Source organism: Ceratotherium simum, chromosome 25 (assembly GCF_057802395.1).
Source record: "Ceratotherium simum simum isolate JZ-2026a chromosome 25, ASM5780239v1, whole genome shotgun sequence".
NCBI classification, from domain to species: domain Eukaryota; kingdom Metazoa; phylum Chordata; class Mammalia; order Perissodactyla; family Rhinocerotidae; genus Ceratotherium; species Ceratotherium simum.
Genome location: NC_141924.1, coordinates 20,115,849 through 20,138,872, shown reverse-complemented (window position 1 = coordinate 20,138,872; position 23,024 = coordinate 20,115,849). Strand labels below are relative to the sequence as shown.

Sequence of the window (23,024 nt, the reverse complement as noted above, 5' to 3'; positions counted from 1 at the left end):
GAGAAAAGAACTCCAGTGCACGTGATATGCATGGTCTGCTTTATATATATTACCTCATTTAACTGTATAGAAATCCCATGAGGTAGGTATCATTATCCACATGTCATACATAAATAAATTGAAACTAATAAGAGGAAAATGAAGCCAAGATTCAAACTAGGTCTCTAGGACTTCAAACCCATGGTTTTCCCCATCTCATCATGCAGATTCTCAATAAAGACTATCTGAAAACATTATGCTTCCAGAATCTTTAGAAAAAGTCTACATCAGGTAATGAAAATTCCCCCATTTTTCTGTCTGCAGTGTGCAGCTGTGTGCATGGAGTATGCAACAGTGGAACAGGTGGTGACGGAACCTGTGAGTGCTACTCTGCATACACTGGCCCCAACTGTGACCAGCGTGAGTACCACTAGTTTCCTTAATGCCACACCAGATCAAATGGGCACAGATGTATGCATTTCAATTTTGTATTCGTGTACCGGGGCTCTACCTGGGTGAGGCACCATCAAACGTTTTGCTGGAAGAAAACTAAAAATTTTAAAGAGAGAGGAAAAAAAGAAAAGAAGAGGAAGGGAAGGGGGGAGGGATGTGAGAAGAGAAGAGGGGAGAAAAGGAGAGAAGAAGAAATAGTGTAGAAGATTGGAAGTCACAAAAGGTTTGGGAGCAGTGTAGTAACATGGCTGTAGCTATGTTCCCAGAAGGTCAAGTTGGTGGCAGTGTAAAGGACAGAATGGAGAGGAAGACATTGGGGCTGGGAAACCAGTTGAGGCCACTGCAACAAGTTAGTCACCCCGTAAGGGAGATAAGGCATGTTCTCAATTACAAGTCTCAAAGGCAGAGCACATTCACAGGAAACAGAGGCACACCAAGGCTAAAGGTCACAAAACTAGTAAATAGAGACAGCTGGAACTCAAATCCTTTGAATCCATGGGAAATTCTTTAAACAGTCAGTCATACTGGGTCCAGTCAAGAGGTAGAAACCTCAAGGTGATTTAAACAAGGCAAGTTTAATATAAAGAATTAGTAAGCTATGTTAGGAGAGTGGCTATAAAAATGCAAAGTGAACCTAGGGCTGATGGAGGATAACAAAGGAAGGACAAACTTGGAAGGGGGTGGCCATCCCCAGGCTGGGTTCAAATCTTGTTGGAGAAGGTGTGATGGCAGCCCACTGGGTGGAGGAGAAGTCCACTGGTTTGCCCAAGCCGGCATCAGATCACAGTCACCGGGCAGGCAGGGAACAAGCCTCCAGGGCACTGGTGAGCTGAGGCTTGTGGTCAAGTGCACAGAGGGAGTTGGGGTGCTGTGGGTGATAAAACTGTAGTGTGCAGTGCCTGTGTGGGGAGAGCTGCAGGAAGGTGGTCATTGGGTCCAGACCTAGGACATGAGGTCACCGAGGGACTGTGCACTCTGGGTGCACAGCTTGGGCAGAGCATCACTGGATGTTCTCAAACACTCACATCACCGACAGACTGTGAAGCAGCAGCAAGCAAACCCAGTAGAAGCACAACGCTGCACAACCACACGGGGAAGAGGAACCCTGTCCTCCTGCGATGGCCCTCCAGCGCCCTCTACTGGCCAAACTTACATCACTGTAAAGGAGGAACGTTGAGAATCCAGCCGGTTGTCACAGAGCTGGTGATGAAGGGTGAATTTGGAGCTCGGACATTAAGAAATTGGACATTCTGCTTTTGACACTAGCCTCACTTAACTTATGCTCTGGTTTTACTCTTCTGGTCTGTAACATGAAGGGATGGGACAAGATTCAAATTCAACAAACTCGAACACTTTATTGAAAGTCATGGAGGAGCTATGCGCAGTGGTAGTAAGGAGGATTCATAAAATATAGCCTCTACCTTCTTCTGTGGAGGAGACAGACACGCAAACAACCAATGTGAATCAATAGTAGAATGAAATGCAAGTGGATAGGACGACTCCTTCTGCAGATGTCAATCAGCCTCCTTCCGCAGTCACTCCTGTCATCGCCCAAAGGGCTCATGAGCAAAGGCCTTTATAATAAGACAGGAGACCCAGCCCAGAAGCCAGCCTAGTGGAAAGAACACACACAGATTTGCCTCCAAATGACAAAACAATTCTGTTGAGTCAAGAGATAAGCAATAGAATGGGACAAAAATATCTGCAAATCCCCATGGCAGAAAAGTTTTTATGATAATATAAAGTCCGCGAATCCAGTTTCAAAATTGGCCAAGGAGCAGCTAGTTCTCAGGAGAAGACATGAAAACTAGCCAGCAAACACAAAAAAGGTGCTTCACCCCACTAGGAATCGCAGAAATGCAAATTACAACCATAATGAAGCAGTATTTTGGAGTTTTGGAGGTTTTGACTTGGTTTGGTTTTGGTTTTTTGCCCACTATGTTACACAGATTAAAAAGATAGATAATATCTATTCATGGGTGTGAGAAAAATTACAGTATTGTCAGTGGGGATATATATTGCTACAACCTATGAAGGAAATTTATCTATTAAATGTTAAGGTATGCTTACTGTTTGCTGCTCCAGCCCCAATTCCAGAATTTACCTGGAGGGGGGAGGAGTAAGCACCAGTAGGTAAGAATATACGTACAAAGAAATTCATGACAGTACTGTTTGTAAGAAGAAAACAAGCTGGAAATATTTGGATTCCCGTCAATAGGAAATGGTTGAATAAATTATGGCAAGTTCTATACGAGTTAGGATAATGCTAGCTGCTGTAAGAAATAAACCCAAAAATGTAATGGCTTAACATCATGGTTCCAAAACTGCACCAAAGCATCCTAAGGTATCACATCAAACTCACAGAGATGCTATGGGATATTTTAAATTTTTGAGGGAAACAGTGACACATCTGTAGAATACTGTATGAACTGATATTTGAGTTAGTTCACAATTTCAACCTTAAGTAGCACTACATTCCTTTCATTTATATCATATCTTTACAAAGCTGCATTTTCAGTGGTTTCTGTGATAAAAAGCAAGTATGCAAAAATCATTCGAATGGAATGAGGGTGGTAGTTTCCAATCGGATTCCAAGGGTTAAGAAGTTGCACAGTGTCCAACAAGTTCACATGTCCCAACAGTAAGTAAATATGGTTATTTAAAAGTAAATAAAAATATTTACCTCTCTATTAACCATATTACTTTTTCAAACGGCTACTAAGTTCTCATGACATAAACAGCTACTGAATTCTTTGGTTCTTACAACTTAATAAATGGACTTCGTAGATATTTCTTTTGGCCGTGAAAAAATTATTGAGACACTAAGGGCACCATGACCTGAGAATTTAGGGAACCTCTGGCTTAACACAACAGGGGTGTGTTTCTTAGTCATGTAACAGTCCAATGTGGGTGTTCCTGGCTGACACCAGCGTCCCACCATGTGGTGATTAGGGATCCAGATCTTTCCATTTTGTGCCTCTGCCATTCTGTATCACCTCAGAGTGCTCTGCTTTGAGCCATGGAAGGAAGAAGAGAGGGTGGAGAAGCACCTGCTTGGAACAATACATAGAACTTCCATTCAACATCCCCCATTAATGTAAACTAGTCACCCAAAGAGGGGTTGAAAATGTAATCGTGAAAGGGCAGCCACTTCCAGCAACAATCCTACTTTATGGAAGGGACGGAAGTATTCTGTGTGAATTTTTGATTCATAGCCACTGTTGAGAGACAATTCTCCACGAATCTCTCATATTTGCACACATCTGGAGAGCAGCACACTGACTTCCCTTTGTTCCAACATCTTTTCAAGGATGTTTGCATAGCGAACAGCCTTGGAAGATATAGGGTCTCCCTCGGGAGCAAAGTGCAGGCATGCTTACTGCCTGTGCTGGCTATTGATGGAGTGCCTCTCAGCTCCAAATTCACCCTTTTTGCCTGCTCTGTGACAATGGAGGTGAGCCTTGTAAATATTTCTCATTTGCCAGCCAGCAAGATGTGAAGGCTTATCAATAGATGGTGCTGGAGGGACACTGACGGAGGAAGCGTTTTCTCTTTCTGTTTCTGGTTTGGTTCATTCGCCAGGCTCCTGAAGAACATGGTTTTTCTCCACTGTTCAGCCCTATACAGTTTCTCCATGGCTAGGTGCCTGCAGGGCTCAGCTTCTTCCAGAGTTTGGCCACAGCATACTGTGTCTACTGCTTGACTCAGGCAGTGGCAGCTTAGCCAGGAGCCCTGGACAGCACAGGCCCATGCCCCAGCCCAGGGGCATGCTGTTCTGCACACCCTCTCAGCCCCATGCACACCAAAGGCCCTGCAGGACCAGCCATCTGGGGAGATTGCCACCCCACTTTCATCCCACATATCCGGCCTCTGAAACTGCCCCAGCCTAAGCCACACACAGAAGAACACTACACCTCTGAGAGGGTGGCTTCTTAGCTCCCAGTTCCACTGGCACCCAGTGGCCAGCAGCTTCCCCAGGCACCAACTGAGTCCTGAGGCTTGGCCCCTCCCTGTGGATGACCTTCCCTGGAGCCCCAGAGGAAAGATTTCCAGCAAATCTCACCATCAAGGCACCTGAGCACCTTCTCCACCATGCAGTGACCAAGGCCATGCCCTTTCCAGTGACATCTGGATCTCAGCTCAGGAGGGAAAAGGGCTTACCTTGGGTACTTATCTCAGCCTGAGGGTAGTGGTTGCTCTTTATTTTTCTGCTATTCCTTTATTCTTTAGAATTCTTTTTAACTGTCGTGAGCCAATTCCCCATTATTCCAATTCTCTGTTCATGAGTCTTTACACTAAAACTTTCTCTGCTCAAATATTTGTCTCCTGTTTGGGCCCTAACTAATATCTTGCCTATTATTTTAAAAACTTTGGTTCCCTAAGATCAGGGCTCATCTCCTGTAATAAAATCCACCGCAAGTTCAGGTCTCAATTTGACACTCTTTGCATTGCCCTGTGGGAATTGGGGCTTGGAAGAACCAGTGCAAAAATGCTTAAACTCTGGCTACTGCTCTTGATGTGAGTAATAAACTGTCCTTCATCTCTGACCCAAGAGTTTCATATCTTCTACCAGCATCCACGAAATTGTGTCAGCCCAACTTGTTAGCTTTGCAAGTTGGCTAATATGTCAGACTCTTTATAGTTTTTAACAGCCATCTATGTCCTGTCTATATTATAAAATACTGTGCAGTTATTAGAGATTAAAGCAGATCCTTAAAGACCTCCATAATATATTGTTAAATTACTTTTTAATTGAGGTAACATTGGTTTATAACATTACATAAATTTCAGGTGTACATCATTATATTTCAATTTCTGTGTAGACTACCTCATGTTCACCACCCAAAAACTAATTACCATCCATGACCAAACACATGTGCCCTGTCACCCCTTTCACCCCCCTCCCTCCTCCCTTCCCCTCTGGTAACCACCAATCTAATCTCTGTATCTGTGTGTTTGGTTGTTGTTGTTGTTGTTGTTTTTATCTTCTACTTATGAGGGAGATCACATGGTATTTGACTTTCTCCTCTGACTTATTTCACTTAGTATAATACCCTCAAGGTCCATCCATGTTGTCACAAATGGCAAGATTCCATCTTTTTTTAGAGCTGAGTAGTATTCCATTGGGTATATATAACCTTATCTTCTTCATCCATTCATCCCTTGATGGGCACTTAGGTTGTTTCCAAGTCTTGGCTACTGTGAATAATGCTGCAATGAACATAAGGGTGCATAAATCTTTATGCATTCGTGTTTTTGTGTTCTTTGGATAAATACCCAGAAGTAGAATAGCTGGATCTTATGGTACTTCTATTTTTAATTTTTTGAGGAATCTCTGTACTATTTTCCATAGTTTACATTCCCACCAGCAGTGTATAAGTGTTCCCTTTTCTCCATATCCTCTCCAAAGGTGTTAATTAATAGTTTAATTGTTAAATTAAATTGTTAAATTAGAAATCAAGTTCCTAAATATTTTAACAAGATTCCATTTTGTTAAAAAATCATATAAATAAATTTATAAATGAATGTATTATATTGGTTGTTGACACTGGTTGTTTTGGGAGTGGGATGGGAGAGTGAAAATAAGAAGTTAATTTTTAGTTTGTACATTCTGTATTTTTTGAATTGTTAACAGTGAATCTGTATTACTTTTTAGTAAATAGGGAATATTGCATTTGTTGAGTTTTTTAGAGCTAGTTATTCTACTAATGCAGTTACCTCAACACTTTTCCTTTGCAGCCATCCCTGAATGTGCAGCCTTGCTCTGCCCAGAAAATTCCAGATGCTCACCTTCCAACGAAGATGGAACAAAACTGGAATGCAAATGCCTTCCCAATTACAAAGGCGATGGCAAATACTGCGAGCGTGAGTAGAATTTAGATCCTGCTAGTTTATTAATTGAGATCTTTAGGTCACTCAACAAAAAAATAAAAAAACACAACCTCTCTAATATTAACACAATGACCACTTCTATTTCTCTCTATGCAGTTGAATAGAATATATAAGAAGTGCTAAGTAAAATGCTCATCATGTGGTAGCTCTTCAATAAATGGTGATTTCTCCTATTATCAAAGCACATATATAGATTTCTACACGTTTTTATTTTATATAACCTGAATCAATATTATGATAAAATGTAGTGCTTCTCTCTTCCTTCCTTCCTCCCTTCCTCCCTTCCTCCTTCCCTCCCTCCCTCCCTCTCTCCCTAACTTCCTTCCTTCCTTCCTTCCTTCCTTCCTTCCTTCCTTCTCATTTCATGCTCATTTGCTTTGTGAGAGGTTGTATTTGTATGTTAGTAATGAACATGGAACTGGAGCCAGACCGCCTGGGTTCAGATCCCAGATCTGCCTATTACTAACTACAGGACCTTGGACAAATTCTTTAACCTGCCTCTGCCTCCATTTTCCTATCTATCAAATGGGGATAATAATGGTACCCACCTTGGAGGGTTGTAAGGATTAACTGAGTTAATGTATGGCAAATGCTTAGAACAGGGCCCAATACATACTATAAATTCTATAAGCATTAGTGTTTTCTTTCATGCTATTTTATATTTAATTCCTTACATAACATGGCATAATAATATATCAACACACTATTTGTAGTTATAATCTCTCATGGCCACATATAAATGTGTTTGGTAGGTGGGGGGTGATCAGGTAGGGTAAGATGAAATGTTTCTTACTCTCTCCCTTAAAACTATTGAAGTGCCTTGGTGGCTTTGATGAGCTGTGATTTGCAATCCCTTCGCAGTTAGTTTTCCTTCTCCATCCCTGAGTGTGGTAACTGCCTCTTATTTTGTCATTGCCTCTCAAGCCATCAATCCATGTTTACAAGATATCTGCCACCTTCACGCTCGTTGCACATACCTGGGACCAAATCAGCACAGCTGTACATGCAAAGAAGGCTACCGTGGGGATGGCCAAGTGTGCTTACCAGTGGACCCTTGCCAAACTAACTTTGGAAACTGCCCTACAAAGTCTACGGTGTGCAAATATGATGGACCCGGACAGGTGAGCTAATGATGCAGGGAACTGGTGCAAATAGAAGTAGGACCACCCCCCAAAGTTAGAACTGTGCCATTGGTATAATTTGTCTTCTGTGCCCTCCCAGTTGTCCCTTTCAGTGCTCAATTTGGGCTTCCTCTCCATAGAGAGCTCCCTGTGCTCAGGGCTGACCTCAGTGTGCTCCCTCCCCAGTCCATCCTCTGAACTCACACTTTCCCAGCTCCCCAAACTTAACTGTCTCTTCCATCACAGTCCTATTTGGTGATTGACAAAATATACACACAACTCAAATTAGATTAACAAATTAACTGTTAACCAAGTCTTGAGTAAATATGTAATTGACTTTCACCCACAATCTTCCATTCTCTCTAATATCTTTTCAAAGTAAGAGAGGACTCAGATCCAAAAATACTCTGTGTCAAAGGGATGAAGGCTGATAAGACGTCAGGCAGCACTGAGAGATCGTAGAGAGCAGTGAGGATATTCTAGGGTGAGACGCTGCCCCTCTAAATCACATCATGACCTTGACTGCTAAAATTCAGCTTGGTCAGGAGACCTTTGCTGAGGAGTCCAGTTGAAAGAGCCCTTTCCCTAGTAGCTCATTCATCCATCAAATGTTCAGTGCGTGCCTACTACACCCATAACTGCACGTCAAGTGTGCAGTGGAGGAAATCCATCATACAGAAGGCTATTGCTGCCTGGATAAGAGGAAAGGCTTCAGTGCCTGCCCCAAACAGAGTCATGGGTCCCCAGCAGCCTAATCAGCACCCCCTGGAATGCTCCTGGAGTTCCTTCAGAGAATCCACCCAACATCATCTCAGAGGAAAAAGAATATATCACACGACATTTCTGCTATCAATTTCCAAGGCAGGTTTGCAAGACATGCCAAGGGCTGAACTCCCTCCGTCTAAATGAGGTCCCTTATAGGAAAAGTCTGTTACAGCCTGAATCAAGGTCTTAGGACCCTGGGAATGAGATTAAAAATATACTTTGTCTCTTAAAAAATGGGTCCCAAGGCAGATTGTCAAGTCTTAGAAACCATCCATTGTTCACACAGAAGCAGTGCTTTCATTATTCCATTATTCCAGAGCAGGGTCCCTCAACCTCAGCATTATTAACATTTTGGACCAGATAATTCTTTGTTGTGTGGGGCTGTCCTGTGCGTTGTAGGGTGTTTAGCAGCATCCCTGGCCTCAAGTGGTACTGTCCCCCTCTCCTATTCTGAAAATCAAAAATGTCTCCAGACATTCCCCATTGTCTGGAGAATATTGCTTATTCTAGAGCAATAATACCTCCCATCTGAACCTCAATCTCTATTCACTTGTAGACAATCTAAAACCAGGAATTATGGTGCCAGGGTGGTCCAGGGTTAGCAAACAACAAAACTGAAAAGGTAAATGACAAAGAAGAGGTATGAGTTTCCAAACTTATGAGATATATAGATATGATTTCCAGTTCTAGCTACTTTGACAAATTTCTAGTTTAAGCCCACACTTTGGACCTACCCCAAGTTAATTTTTATGACAGAATAAAGATATGAACTTAAGAAGAATGTTCGCTTAAGTGACTAACTAGAACCCCATTTGTCTTTCTCTCCCTGTCTACTGAAGTCTCACTGTGAGTGTAAGGAACATTACCGCAACTTTGTACCTGGAGTGGGGTGCAGTGTGACCGATATCTGTGAATCTAATAACCCCTGTCACAGGAATGCAAACTGCACCACCATCGCACCAGGCCAAACCAAGTAAGTCTTTTCAGTTCCACCACCATCTTTCCAAGTGATGAAAGTGGTGGCTGGTCAATGATGACAGTTCCTTGAAGGGCAAGGACTGTGTCTTATTCAGCCTTGTATCCACCCCCACCCCCACATAACACAATGCAAGGAGCATAGTAGGTACTCAAAAAATCTTTGTTTAATCAATGAATCATTCCAAAATTTTTTCCTTTATAATGACCATTAAAACACTCTGAAATATCGACCTGGCCTGATAGCATGGTATTAAGTGGTCAGAGCATGGGAGACGGAAGCCACTGTCACTGGGAAAACACATGTCTGTTGCGATTACAGGGGTTTGACCTCTAATGTATATGCCTGTTTCCTTGTCCATGAAATATTGCTTGTTAGTGGTGCAAAACAAGACTGGAGAAAGTGAAAAAACACTACAGTGTTTCCTGGACTCCAGGTTTCAAAAGAAGGGGATTATCATGAGTAAAAATACTTGTGTGAAAATTCCTGAGGCAGAGGCGGCTCATGTGGAAGGAAGGGGATGGTATTTGGAGTTTTAAGACCTGGGTTTGAGTCTCTCGACTGGTGTCTACCAGAGGTATGACCTTGGGAAAGTGACACCATCTCTCTGGCCTCGGTTTCTCTATATAAAAAACGAGCACAGTGATGTCTACTTCATAACATTGTTGTGAAGAATACGTGAGAGAACCTTCTGGAAACTGCTGTACAGATGTATTATGTTGTAATTAGTGGGTGAAACTGAGGTTAGAACCCCAGTCTTTTGACTCCCAAAGCAAGGCTTCTATCTCAGTGCCACTTTCAGTTCTCATTGTCATCAGCATCTGTGACGCACTCATTCTGCCACTGTGAGCTTAAAACCATAACAGACATTGAACCATGTAATCACTAAACAGTTTCTGTGCTTCCGGAGCCCCTTTCTACCCTCTTTGAAGTTCATTCCTTTTATTTCCCATGCCTTTGGGTCTTGGATGTGTGGATTTGCCCAGATAAGTTTTATGATAATCATGTTCTATCAAATAAGTCGATCCATACTCAATGTGGGTGGAGTGGAAAGACCTTGGGTGTCAGAACACCTGGGTTCAAATCCCGTCTACCACTTACCTTAACCTCTATGAACTGAGGCTTCCTTTGTTATAAAATGGGGAGAACCAGGGCTGTGATGAGGATTAAATTCATCAATCTCTGAGCAGAACCTGGTGCATAGAAATCACCCCGTACACGTGAACACACTCACAATCACACCGCAGCCATGCGGATAGGCACATATGCACCCGACAACATGTATACAGGCACGTCCTCTCCTCAAACACAGATTCCGGTACTACTGACAACCAAACAAGCCAGCTTACACACTTTTTACCACCCTCTGAGAAAATTTCAGTAGAATACTTTAAACACTTTCTTTCCTTTGTATTTGAAAAGATAAAATCAAAAAATGAAACTAGAACATTAGAACAATGTCAGCTGCCTTAAAACATGTGTTTAGAACATCAGTGGAATTAACAATGGATTTTAGGGCTGTGTGTGTCACTCACAAACCTCCCCAATCCTTCCCCTCCCCCCAAATTGACTGTCATCAGCTGGAAAGAGGCCCAGGCTAGCTAAGTTACATTGATAAAATATGGGGCCATCAATAATTTTGTTCAGGTCATTTAGTTCACCTAGGATAAAAAATATTTCGTTTATGCCTCCTCAATATGGCAGTCAGTTTATGCAGAATATTCAAAATCATACTGCATTAGTCATGCAAGACCACCCAATAAGGAAGAACGGGTTCAAATGTGGGCTCCATCACTCACTACCGGGGTTACCTTAGACAAGTCATGTAACTTTTCTGAACCACAATTCTCTCACCTGACAAGTGGGCTAGAGACCAAGAATATCTCCCTGGGAAGAGCTAACAAGTTAATGTATGTGGGCAGGCTTTTAAACTCTAAGCTCCATTTGAATTATTAGGAAGAAGAACAAAGAGCTCCATGTCTGTTAAAATTCTCTGTTATTTGGTTCAATTCAGCTGAAAAGACTGGACATGACTGAGCAGACATATTGAAAAACATGTGATTTATATTCCAACTGTACAGATGTACAATAAACAACACTGAAATCCAGATCCTCTTGGAACATTAGTGACACTGATGTTATTTAATGTTTGTATAAGACTTGTACGGATTAGGATTCCATGACGTGAACAATCTTCCCAAGAACCGTGTCCAAGGCAACATGGTGCAGAGACAAGAGCATGGGCTTTCCCAGACCGACCCGGGTTTAAATACCAGCTCAGCCACTTCCAGATGTGTTTCCAGCAGTATGACCTGTAGACTTGGGTGGCACGGGCCTCCTCCCTGACACTGCACTTTAGAGGGCCCCATTCTGGCCTTCCACTGGCTACATCAGGACAAGGAGTCTGGAGGACCAAGAGGGCATGCTCCCCCAGAGCCTGAGCCCCCTTCACAGACCACACTCAGGTACCCAGAACCCCATAATTCTCTGCCCAAAGGGCTCCAAACCAGCTCCCAGGACCTGCACAGGCTCTTCCTGGGACCATCCCCACCAGGGTATGGCCAGGGGGTGGTTGCTTGCAGTAGGTGTGGATGAGCCAACACTATCTCCACACTCTCGTGAACACACCCTTGGCGCTAGTTCTACCGAACTACTTGTTGCTTTTCAAACATGCCCTGCTATTCCCCACTGCATACCCTTGCGCTTGCTGTTCCCCCGGCTTACAACATTCTTCCCTCCCCACCTCCTCTGAATCAGGCTAACGCATTGATTCTTCATTGTTCAGTTCAAGCATCTCCACCTCTAGGATGTCTCCTCTGTCCTCCCAGTCCACTCAGATGCTCCTCCCTCAATGCTTCTATTCCAACCTTTGTCACTCGGAACTATGATGAGTACACAGCACAGTGTTGATGAGCACAGACATTGCCACTTACAAGCTGTGTGATCTTGAGTGAGATACTTAACTTCTCTGTCCCTCAGTTTCCTCATCTGAAATGAGGCTAATAACAGAACTCACCTCATAGGAATATTGTATTAAATAAGATACCATAAGAAGACCCCTAGAAGAGTAACTAGGATAGGAGCTAGCAATAGATGTTAGCTATTATTATCATTATTGATCTCAATCCCCAATTAGAATGTAAGGTCTTTGGGGGTCCATGTCTTATTCATCTTATTACAACCTCTGCCACCCATAAAAACAGTGAAATGAGAGTTTGGAGGAACGAATGAAGCAACGAAGGAAGGAAATGAACAAAGAGGAAATGAAGGAAGCAAGCATACTAAGACTTTGGGGAGACCCTATAATTTAACTAAATCTCACCCGGCATTAAATGGAATTAATTCCATCCCATAACTTATAAGATACAAACGGCTTATGGGTGTTTGTAAAGCCTTAAGACAGCAGGAGACCCTTACACCTAATAAAGAACCAATTAACAAAAGAGACAATGCTGTGAACGTTTTACAGCCCAACTGAGAACATTTCAGTCAGAAAAGGGTCTCATGAAGTCTCAGACTCTGGGCAGAGATTTTAAATAAAAATAAAAAATGTTTATGTCTCATACATTCCACTCAGCACTGAGTCCATTAAAATACAATTCCTCTGCCATCCTTAGAAAAGACAAGTCAAGTCACTTGACACAAAATAGATCATTTTCCTCGTCACGACTTAGGGAACGTTAGAGAGAAACGTACTTAGTAGTTTGTAAAAGGTACTTGTCTTGCTATTCAGAGTTGTCGTCAAATGAAACTTAGTAACTTAGAGCTGGATTAATTTTCAACAATGACTGTTGTATCACTTCCAAGAGTTACCAGTCTCCCTCTTTACCTCCTTAAATTCACCTTCTTGTAGCACAATACTTGCAGAGGAAATTGATGCTTACATAAGAAACTGTTACGTGATTGTATTTGTATTAAATAGACTATTGTTTCATGGTTAGGTGTGCCTTAGAGATTCCTTCCAACAAAGTTTCCCAGCCTCAGCACTATTGACATTTGGGGCCAGATAACTAAATCTTTGTTGTGGGCTCTGTCCTCTGCGTTGTAGGATGTTTAGCAGCATCCCTGACCTAAACTTACTAGATACCAGTGGGACCTTCATCCCAACTATGACAATGAAAAACATCTCCAGATGTTGCCAAATGTCTCGGGGGGGGAGGGTGAGCAAAACTGCCCTGGTTGAGAGCAACTGCTCTATAAAAACCCCAAAGGCTCAATCAGTAAATGATCTCCCAATCATTTGTCTGGCTGCGAAACTCATATATATCTTTCTAGAATTAGCTTAAATGTTGCTTTCTCCTAAAACCTGTTCCACGTCTCTCCAGGCAGAATTAGTCACTTCCTCCTCCGTGCCCATAGCATCATATTCAAGCTTCTGTCATGGCACTCACTATGGAACTTGAGTTAGCTGTTTATGAACTTGTCCTATTATATCCCAGCCCCTCCACATTACTGTTGTTGTCATGGCCACCATCTCCATCATCATCACCATTGTTGTCATTGTCATCTGCCAAGTACTGCCCTTTTTCTATGTGTCTGTCACTGCGCCAGCTGTTTGTTAGGCATTATCTCTTCTATCCGCAACCCTGAAAGTGTTAGTAACCCATTTCATAGATGGGGAAACTGGGACTCAAGGAGGTTATGTGGCCTTATCATGTTGCTATAAATTATTTGTTTTCAGGTCTGTTTCCAGCATGTGAGATGTTAAAAGGGCAAGGGATCTGTTATTGTCATCTTTATAGCCCTCTTACCTAGCAAGGTTCCTAGAATTAAGTAGGTACTTAGAAAATAATCAGTTCAACAGTGGGGTGCTGTCCCAGGTGCTGGGATATAACGAGGAATAAGGTGGGACCCAGGTTCTAGGAGAGCTTCCCATCTAGCAAAGAGGACAACACGGCAAGAGGTCATTTTGGTGGAAAGGGTTGTGATGGAGGTATCGCCAGGATGCTGCTGTCAGGGGAGGCTTAGGAGGTCAGATAAGGCTGCCTAGAGCAGGTCACACCTGAGCTGTAAGGTGAGGCTGGGAGAGCATTCCTGGCAAGGCACACAGCCTGAGGAGGGCATCACAGTCTAAAACAGGCAGTTTGGAAGTTGCAGTGGGCAGCAGCAGGAGACATGAGCAGGATCCCCTTTTGACGGCGTTGCGTGCCATGCTAAGCACTTACATCTTATTCTGTAGATGAAAGGAGTTGGTGCGAGTTTTAAGCACCGAGGTGCCAGATTTCCCTTTTGGAGAGACCACTAGGGGGTTGTGTGAAGGACTGATTTGAGAGAAGGAAAACTAAGGGCAGAAAGACCAGTTAGGAAGTCATTGCGGCAATCCAAGCAAGGAGGATAAGACTCCGAAACGTTTGTTTAGCACACGTGTTGAATATATATCTATTCGCCATGGGAACATATTTAAAAACACGACTGGATTAATGAGTGTATAATTGTTCTTTGGAACATTCTCCAAAACACGAGTTATACTTGTGGAGTGGTATGACCACAGCATCCCTGCCTCTCTCTTCTCTGAAATGTTCTTCCCCTACCCTGTTTGGTTCCTCACTTATCTCCAGGATCCTGCTGAATGTTACTTTTCTCAGCATCTTGCCAATTTCAGCCAGCTGTCCACTCATCTTTGCTAGGGAGCAGTGATGTGCTGGGAGCAGGACTCACTACTTCACAAGAGCTGATTGTTACATTTTCAGGAATTTTGCAAGCTGGTGGGCGTGGCGTTGGTAGTTTGAGATTGGCCAAGGTGGAAGTATGAACCATGGAAATTGGCAAATGCTGCAAATCAGGGCGATTTTTTCCCCCGGAGAGCTGGTCGTTCAACATTTACCAGCACACTACTGCTAGTGCATCTTTAACTGCATCTTTAACTCTATTTCTTTCTTATGAAACTAAGCTATTGTATAAAATTTCTGTGACTCACACTGTTTCTATATTTATTTTAATTCAGTGACTATTTATTGTACAACTGTTAGTTAAGTACCTACTATGGACCAAGCCCCGTGCTAGATCCTGTGAGTAAATACACGCACAGTCCTTGCCTTCACCTTTCTCAAAGTAGATGGGGAAGCAGATATTAATAAAATAACCACACAGGTTAGGATAGAATCACAACTGGGTTTGGAGCTACAGAGAAGACCTACGTGGTACCATGAAAGTACACACTAAGGGGGACCTGATCTACATTGGGTTGAGGAGGATGGAAGATCAAAGAAGGTTTCCCTAAGGAAGGCACAGTTGAGCAGAGATCTCAGCCAGGAAGGAAGGAAGGGGGAAGAGGATTCTAAGCAGATCAATAGCTCTGAATCTTTACTTGAGGCTGCCTTCAGTAGTTTAGTCTGATTCCATGGCTCTGCAGTGGGGCCCTAGACTCTACATTTGTGGTTAGCACACCAAGGGATTCTGATGTACACGGTCTCTTGACCGCACTTTGAAGAGTCTGCAAGATATCTAGTGTACATAGATACACATAATTTATTAAATATCCATTTCTTGTGTGCCTACTATGTCAGGCCCTGCACCAGGAATGCTCCCTTGTGTTTGTGTTCCTCTCCTGGCTCTGTCTTTGGCCCACTCTGGCATCATTTTCCCGTCTTTTGCAGAGGAGGACGCAGATGAGGGAGTTGGAATATATGCTCTCACCACTCAGTGGCTCTGAGACCCTGAGAATGTGTTTTCACCCTCTCTCTCTGTAGATGCACTTGCCAGAAAGGTTACGTGGGTGATGGCTCAACATGTTATGGAAACATCATGGAGCGACTCAGAGAATTAAACACTGAACCCAGAGGAAAATGGCAAGGAAGGCTGACCACTTTCATCTCCCTCCTCGGTACGCAGCTATGGGTGCAGATTTCCACATAAAGGACAGCCCTCTTTCAGGCAAGGGCATCTGCAAGACACAATCCTTCAGAAAAGGGTGGGCAGGCGAGGCAAGACTTGTCTACTGGGATCAGTCCTTCTAGGGAGAGGCTACGCAGGTGGGAGGGAAAGGACAGAGAGCTATTTCCATGAGACAGGCAGGAGTTAGGGCCAAGAGATCCAGCAATGCAATGGTTAGTAGGCAGAGAGCTGAGGACAGGATTCTGGGGCCCCCATAGATTAACAGTTCTGCAACAACAGTGACATAGGGCAGCTATTGATGTGAAGATGGAGACCATCCCCTTTCCCTTGACCGGTCCTCCAAGTGTGAAACGAGATTGGCAGGTCATACTGGGAATAGAGAGCGACTGAGACCCTGAGGTAGTATCCACGTTCCTCAGTAGAGGTGCTGTTTGAATTTTGGGAATAGTCTTGATTGCGTGTGACCATCTCACACTTTACTGGATGTTCACCATCATCAACTCCCCAACCACTATCGTTTGTAGTGACACATTCTCCCCAAGCCTCCAGGCAGGGTGACAGCCTAAAACACCCCCCTCCATGTCCAAATGCCCCCTGGAGGTCATTACCCCACACTCCCTTAAGAATGAAGTATTATAACTGATCGCAGCATTAGACAAGATTTTCAATAAAACACAAATTTGGCAAGTTGACAGAAAATAAAACACAGACTTGACCAATCAACAGAAGCCTTAAAATATCAATATCCAGAATTTACCAGTGATCAAAAATGATTTCCTAGAAAGAGCATAGATAGAGAAGTGAGTGTCTGCCATGGGTCAATGCTGTGTTCTCAGCATAAATCTTAACGTACATCCTGCGTAAATGTCCTGCTCTTTCCAAGACATCCCGCAGGCAGTCAAGCATTACTGGCATGGCTCAGGGCTCGGGGCAATCTGCCAGGCTCCTCATAGCCTTCTTCTAAGAAGTCTTAGAATACCAAATGAGGAGTGAGAGAGTGTCCTTTGAAGACTGAACCCTGGCTTGTTTCCCTGGACAAAGTCTGGTCGACCATTCACCTGCCCCGTTCATGAAGGGCTGTATGAGAAGTGAGTGTGAGTAGGCTTACACATTGCCTACTCTGTGAGAGCACAGAACAGAACCCATCCTGCTGTCACAGCTTCTCCAGGGGCATGGAAACAGGACCAGCTACATAACTTGCAGGGCCTAGTGCAAAATGGAAAGGCAGGGGTCCTTTGTTCAAAAATTATTAAGCATTTTAAGATGGCAACAGCAGAGCATTAAATGAAGCATGAGGCTCTTCTGAGTTGGCCCTGGATGGGACAAGGGCTGCATCTTTGCTGACAGAGATGGCAACAGCTCAGAAAATGGGGAACAGGGTCAGGGACCTGCTGAGGTTGTCTGAGGATTTTGTCACATGACCCTCACAGAACATCTCATTCCAGGGTATCCTTGAAACCAAGACTGTGGCTGCAAGGAAAGTCACACAGTTATGAGGGACCTTTGGGGGCCATGGCATCATGGTGCCTCACATTCTTAGAGAGTTTCCCAGTTTACCAAGGGCCTGCACATACCAATTAGAACAGAGAAGCTCAGAGAAGCTCTTGAGTCAGAGAGCCTAAGTGGACCACAAAGGCCATTGCCTAATTTTACTCCTCATGTGCCACTGACCCATTTGATGTCTTCTCTCTTTGTGTATTTTGACTCCTAAGACAAAGCCTATGCCTGGCCACTAAGTAACCTGGGACCGTTCACTGTGCTGTTGCCAACAGACAAGGGATTGAAAGGATTCAATGTAAGTATCTAAAATAACCCTACACAGAGGGGCTAATGCAAACAAACCTTAGTAGGCAGTACCTTCTTTTATTTAAAGTGGAAAACCTCCATTAAAATTAAATCTACTGATGATAATAATGGTGATTTTTTTGGTAAACTTCTTTTTTCTTTTTCTTTTTTTTTTTAATTTTTTGTTTATTGCAGTAACATTGGTTTATAACATTGTATAAATTTCAGGTGTACAACATTATACTTCTATTTCTGCATAGATTACATCATGTTCACCACCCAAATACTAATTACAACCCATCACCACACACCTGTGCCAAATTATCCCTTTCGCCGTCCTCCCTCCCCTCTTCCCCTCTGGTAACCACCAATCCAATCTCTGTCTCTATGTGTTTGTTTATTGTTGTTGTTATCTACTACTTAATGAAGGAAATCATACGGTATTTGACCTTCTCCCTCTGACTTATTTCACTTTGCATAATACCCTCAATGTCCATCCATGTTGTCACAAATAGTCAAATATAACATCCTTACAGAAAGTATACAAATTGTTAAGTGCACAACACGAGTTGTCACAACATGAATGTATTTGTGTATCCAGCAAGACCATTACCAGCTCCTTACAAGACCCTCTGATGCCCCCTTCCAATCATTACCCCTTCAAGGGTCATCTCTCAGGGTTCTTAAATGTAGTCATGTGATAAATAAGATTTGCATAATGCAAAACCTATCACTTCCTGCAGGAAGAATTAAACTAAGGTATTGACTAGATATTTGTTTCTTTAAAATCATCATAAATGGTAACAGTGATAGGGAAAAACAGAAGAAAATTGTTGTCTTCAGTGTGAGCAGCTGTTGTCTGAGATACTGTCATCTAGTGGAAATGAAACTCATAGTGCCCGGTGGAGGCGTCCTATCGCAATCGCATCAATGAGACAGTTATATTTGGTTTAATGTAGCTAACGGACATATTGATTTGTATAAAATTAGTTTATGTTAATCCAAGGGATTTTGTGATAATGATTTTTGCTGCATTAAATTAAAACCCAGTAAGTTCCAGACTCTCTCACCCTAATATGCCACCACCATTCATGTGTCCAAGATGAATCTATCATTAATCTTCAGAGATGCACTCACATGTCCTGTTGAGAAGGAGAACTAGTAAATACTGAATACCTCTGGGCTGGGCACTTTGCCTGTGGTATCTTGTTTAATATGTGGGTTAAGTTTACACAGAGTCAGTAACAAGTCTCTATTGATTGATTGTTGGCAATATAATACTGACAAAATGTAGATTTGGTCCAATGGACTTCAAAAATCTTAATTTTACTATTCAAAAGCTCCATCAGTCCACTCTACCCTCTCTTTTCACATAACTTCACATTTCCTTCCCATCTACTTCCTGGGCTCAAGATGATTCCTCAGCAACCAGCCTTTGGGTGGTGAACGCAATATGGTCTATACAGAAGTCAAAATATAATGATATACACCTGAAATTCATATACTGTTATAAACTAATGTGACCTCAATAAAAAATATGATTAAAATTTTAAAAAAAGATGATTCCTGGGTGCCTGCCACCCTCCTTGCTCCTTCTGGGCCCAGCCCTGTGCTCTCCCCACTATGTCTGTTCCTGAGCTAGACTACCTCCTGTGGTCTGAGGATATCCCCTCTCCAGATTTCTGCTCCCTTTAAGACCTAGGCGAGAGCAGCTGTGCTCCAGGAAAGTCATCTGTATCTGAAAGAGCCCAGACCAGAGTTAGGATGCACTGGCTTTGATGGCTTTGACACTCAACGAGTCATAGCGTGAACCACACACCTCGTGTTCTCCTTCAAACAACAGTGGAGACTGAAGGAACCAGCTCTCTTTTCTCAGGTGAAGGAGCTTTTGATGGATAACGAGGCTGCTCAGTACTTTGTGAAACTCCACATAATTGCCGGGCAGATGAACACCGAGTGCATGAGTAACATAGACACATTCTATACCTTGACTGGGAAGTCCGGGGAAATCTTCAATGGTGATAAGGTAAGGGTTTCTCCCATTGTCACTCCCAGAATGAAACTGTCCTCTGAGTCAACGCCCACAGCCGTGTCTCTCCTTGTGTTTGGGGGTCGTGAAAGGTTACAGAGAACTTCTTTCCTTATTCCTTGTTTGTCAAAGCACTTTGCTACGTAGGAAGGAACAGAGAGCAACACCAGAAAGGGTTTAGTAGGAGGGGGGTGGACTGTTACGGAAAGGAGGTTATGAAGTGTTGGATTTTGCTCTGGTCTGAATTAGTTTTCAAGGCAAGCGTCATTCAACTGCCAGCAGGAAGGAGCAACTTTGCAGTAAACCTGTTTCCTGGAAGCATCAGCACAAAGCCACATCAGCATTCCTCTTACAAAGGAAATGGATTGTGTTTATTTTAGATTGCTGGTGTTTATCCATCCTCTCCTACTTAACATTCCATCTCTCTGAATGCCATTAGTTCTGTTTTGTTTTTTAAATAAAACTACCCTCTTCCCCTTTCACTAACTCTTTTTGTGACTTTACTGAGCTGGAGCGCAAGTGATTAATCGACAGAAAAATATTGCCTATACTGTTGCATTTCACAAATATCAGTAAATAGATTATTGAGCACTTACTCCACGCAAGGTACTGGGGTAAATCTTTATTTACGTTCTGTAAGACTCACAACAACCATGTGAAATAAGTTTTTCTGATGGGAAAACTGAGAGGTCATACAGTAAGTACCAGAGCCAGGATTCAAAGGTCTGCCTGAATCCTTAACCATTGTTTTGTACTGTGTATGTGAGGATGGATGGATGGATGGATGGATAGATAGATAAATAGACAGAAGATAGATAGATAGATAGATAGATAGATAGATAGATAGATAGATAGATAGAGGAAGATGTGGCTTCCCTTCTCGCAAAGACATTCATTCATTCATTCAACAATATTTACTAAGTCTGTAGCTTGTTGGAGCCACATGAGAGGAAGAAGGAATTAGCTTCAATTATTCATTCAATAAATATTTTTTATTATGTGCCTTCTCTGTGTAAAACACTAAAGTAAGTAATAAATTTGCCTTAAATTGAATAGTTTTGCTCTTTTAGAGCTTGTACTCTACGGGAGAAGAGCTTTATAATGCCTTATTCACATTCAGCATGTGATAGTCATCAGCAGTTTCACATGTTATCTCATTTGGTCTTAATGAAAACCCTATGAAGTCAACCATGCAGATATCATCATCCCCATTTTAGGTTAAGTGACTTATCCAAGATCACACAGCCAATAAATGGCAGAACCCAAGAACTCAGGACTCCTGACCTCCAGTCCACGGTGCTCACTCCTTCAAGGACACCACATTAATTTTATTTTATTTTTCCTTGGTATTTTAGGACAATCAACTAAAGCTTAAACTCTATGGAGGCAAAAAGAAGGTAAAAATTATAGAAGGGAACATAATTGCTTCCAATGGCCTCTTGCACATCCTCGACAGAGCCATGGACAAGATGGTGCCTACATTTAAGAGCAACACTGAGGTGAGATATTTCAGGTAATAGTGATGTCAACCCAAATCCATCTTCCTTTGTTCCCTGGAGGGTCACATCCAAGAAGAAAATGCATGCCAGCCCTATGTGTTTGTCCTTTATTTATATTGGGACCCCAACCAAGAGGAAGATGGGATAATTTGTCTGTTTTCAACAGAATTCTGGGTACCTCTGCAGAGAGAAAGGCATGCAGCAGGTGTAGGAAAGATTTTGATGTTGCGACCTTTGCTATGACCACATTTGACAATTCAGTCCAGTGACCAGTGAAAATTTATTCTTCATGCTTTATGGAGGAGGGCGGTCCTCACTTGCATAAAACATATTCCCTCTGACCTATTTGATGATGGCCAAAGTCTACTTCAGGACATGCAAGGCTGAACTACTATTTCAATAACGACAGGAAACATTTGTATAATGTTAACCAGGTCCTTTTATGTCTATCCACACTTACACATAAACTCTGTCATCAGTCTTTTAATGTTAGGGTGTCTAATTCCTAAATTACCTTATTTTTATTTATTTTTTTATTTTTTTACTGATTTTTAAGCAAAATGTCTCTTTTTAGCAAACCATAATGACAATGCTTCAACCAAGATACAGCACATTCAGATCTCTATTAGAGGTATGTACTTTTCATGAATTTCTGGAAAATGTTTTATGCCCAGTCCTTTGTAAAATTAGCAGGGTGTCAATTATAAACACTTGCTGAGGGTTATTTCAAATATTTGTCTGAGATAGGTTGCAGATATAAAATTTCATTTCTTAAATGCAGGAAACCAATGTGGGACATGCCTTAGATGAAGATGGGGTTGGTGGACCATACACCATTTTTGTTCCAAGTAATGAAGCATTGAATAACATGAAGGATGGCACTCTTGACTACCTTCTTTCTCCAGAGGTATTGTATCCTAATCACTCTGATGGCATCATGTCAGCATCACCGCCTCAGTCTGTGTTCATACAGGCTTTTTCTAAACTAGGGATGGCAAATAAGTAACACACGTATCACCAACTACTCTCCCACAACCAAGGCAGACATCATTAATCAATCACAGTTCTCTGGAATAAGCCTGGAGGTGGCTTCAATCTCCTCAATAGAGTTCCAAGTAGCTATGACTAGTCAATCAGATTGGGCACAGGAAATAAAATTTATTTGCAACTCCAGGTCTAAATGGTTGGTTTGATTTTTCCTGGCTTTTCTAATATTTCTCAGTAGCAAAATTAATATTTTAAGTTCCCTGCAACTCTAAAACCACTTAGAAAATGAAGTCTAAACTAGATGATTCTGGGCCAGGTCTAGGTTTAAATTGAAAATGAATTAATGTCATTTTTAGATGCTCCAGCCTTTCCTTTCTGTTGCTTTCATCTCTCTCCATAATAACCCTCTTCTTATATATTATAAGCCTTCAATTCTCTCTCATTCTCCTCTAGAAAGGAGATTTTTTACTCCTTCACACTAGGGTGTAAGTGACTAAAACCATTTAAAGTGTTTCCTCTCCCAGAAATAACAGCCTTAAACTGAAGAGTAGGATAGCTGATTACGGAATTTTGTTCATTAGAATGTCAAATGGTGGAATTATATGAAGGGCCACAAGTTTTCTTCCAAAGCCCTGAAATCATGCTGCCATCTTGGCAATGGGGCAAAACTACCTGTGACCTCATATAGATCAGTGTGGATTATA

General features: G+C 42.4%; 1 protein-coding gene across 1 annotated transcript in view; it reads left to right on the top strand.

Annotated features, from left to right (window-relative positions):
- Window positions 1–23,024, top strand: part of STAB2 (stabilin 2) — a 153,692-nt gene that overhangs the window by 23,899 nt on the left and 106,769 nt on the right. Inside the window, exons 6-15 of the mRNA XM_004418038.3 lie at window positions 304–399; window positions 6,172–6,297; window positions 7,249–7,445; window positions 9,050–9,183; window positions 15,876–16,009; window positions 17,733–17,815; window positions 19,682–19,831; window positions 21,190–21,333; window positions 21,908–21,964; window positions 22,115–22,240. Of these exons, the coding sequence (XP_004418095.2) occupies window positions 304–399; window positions 6,172–6,297; window positions 7,249–7,445; window positions 9,050–9,183; window positions 15,876–16,009; window positions 17,733–17,815; window positions 19,682–19,831; window positions 21,190–21,333; window positions 21,908–21,964; window positions 22,115–22,240 (1,247 nt within the window). The remainder of the gene's footprint in view (window positions 1–303; window positions 400–6,171; window positions 6,298–7,248; window positions 7,446–9,049; window positions 9,184–15,875; window positions 16,010–17,732; window positions 17,816–19,681; window positions 19,832–21,189; window positions 21,334–21,907; window positions 21,965–22,114; window positions 22,241–23,024) is intronic.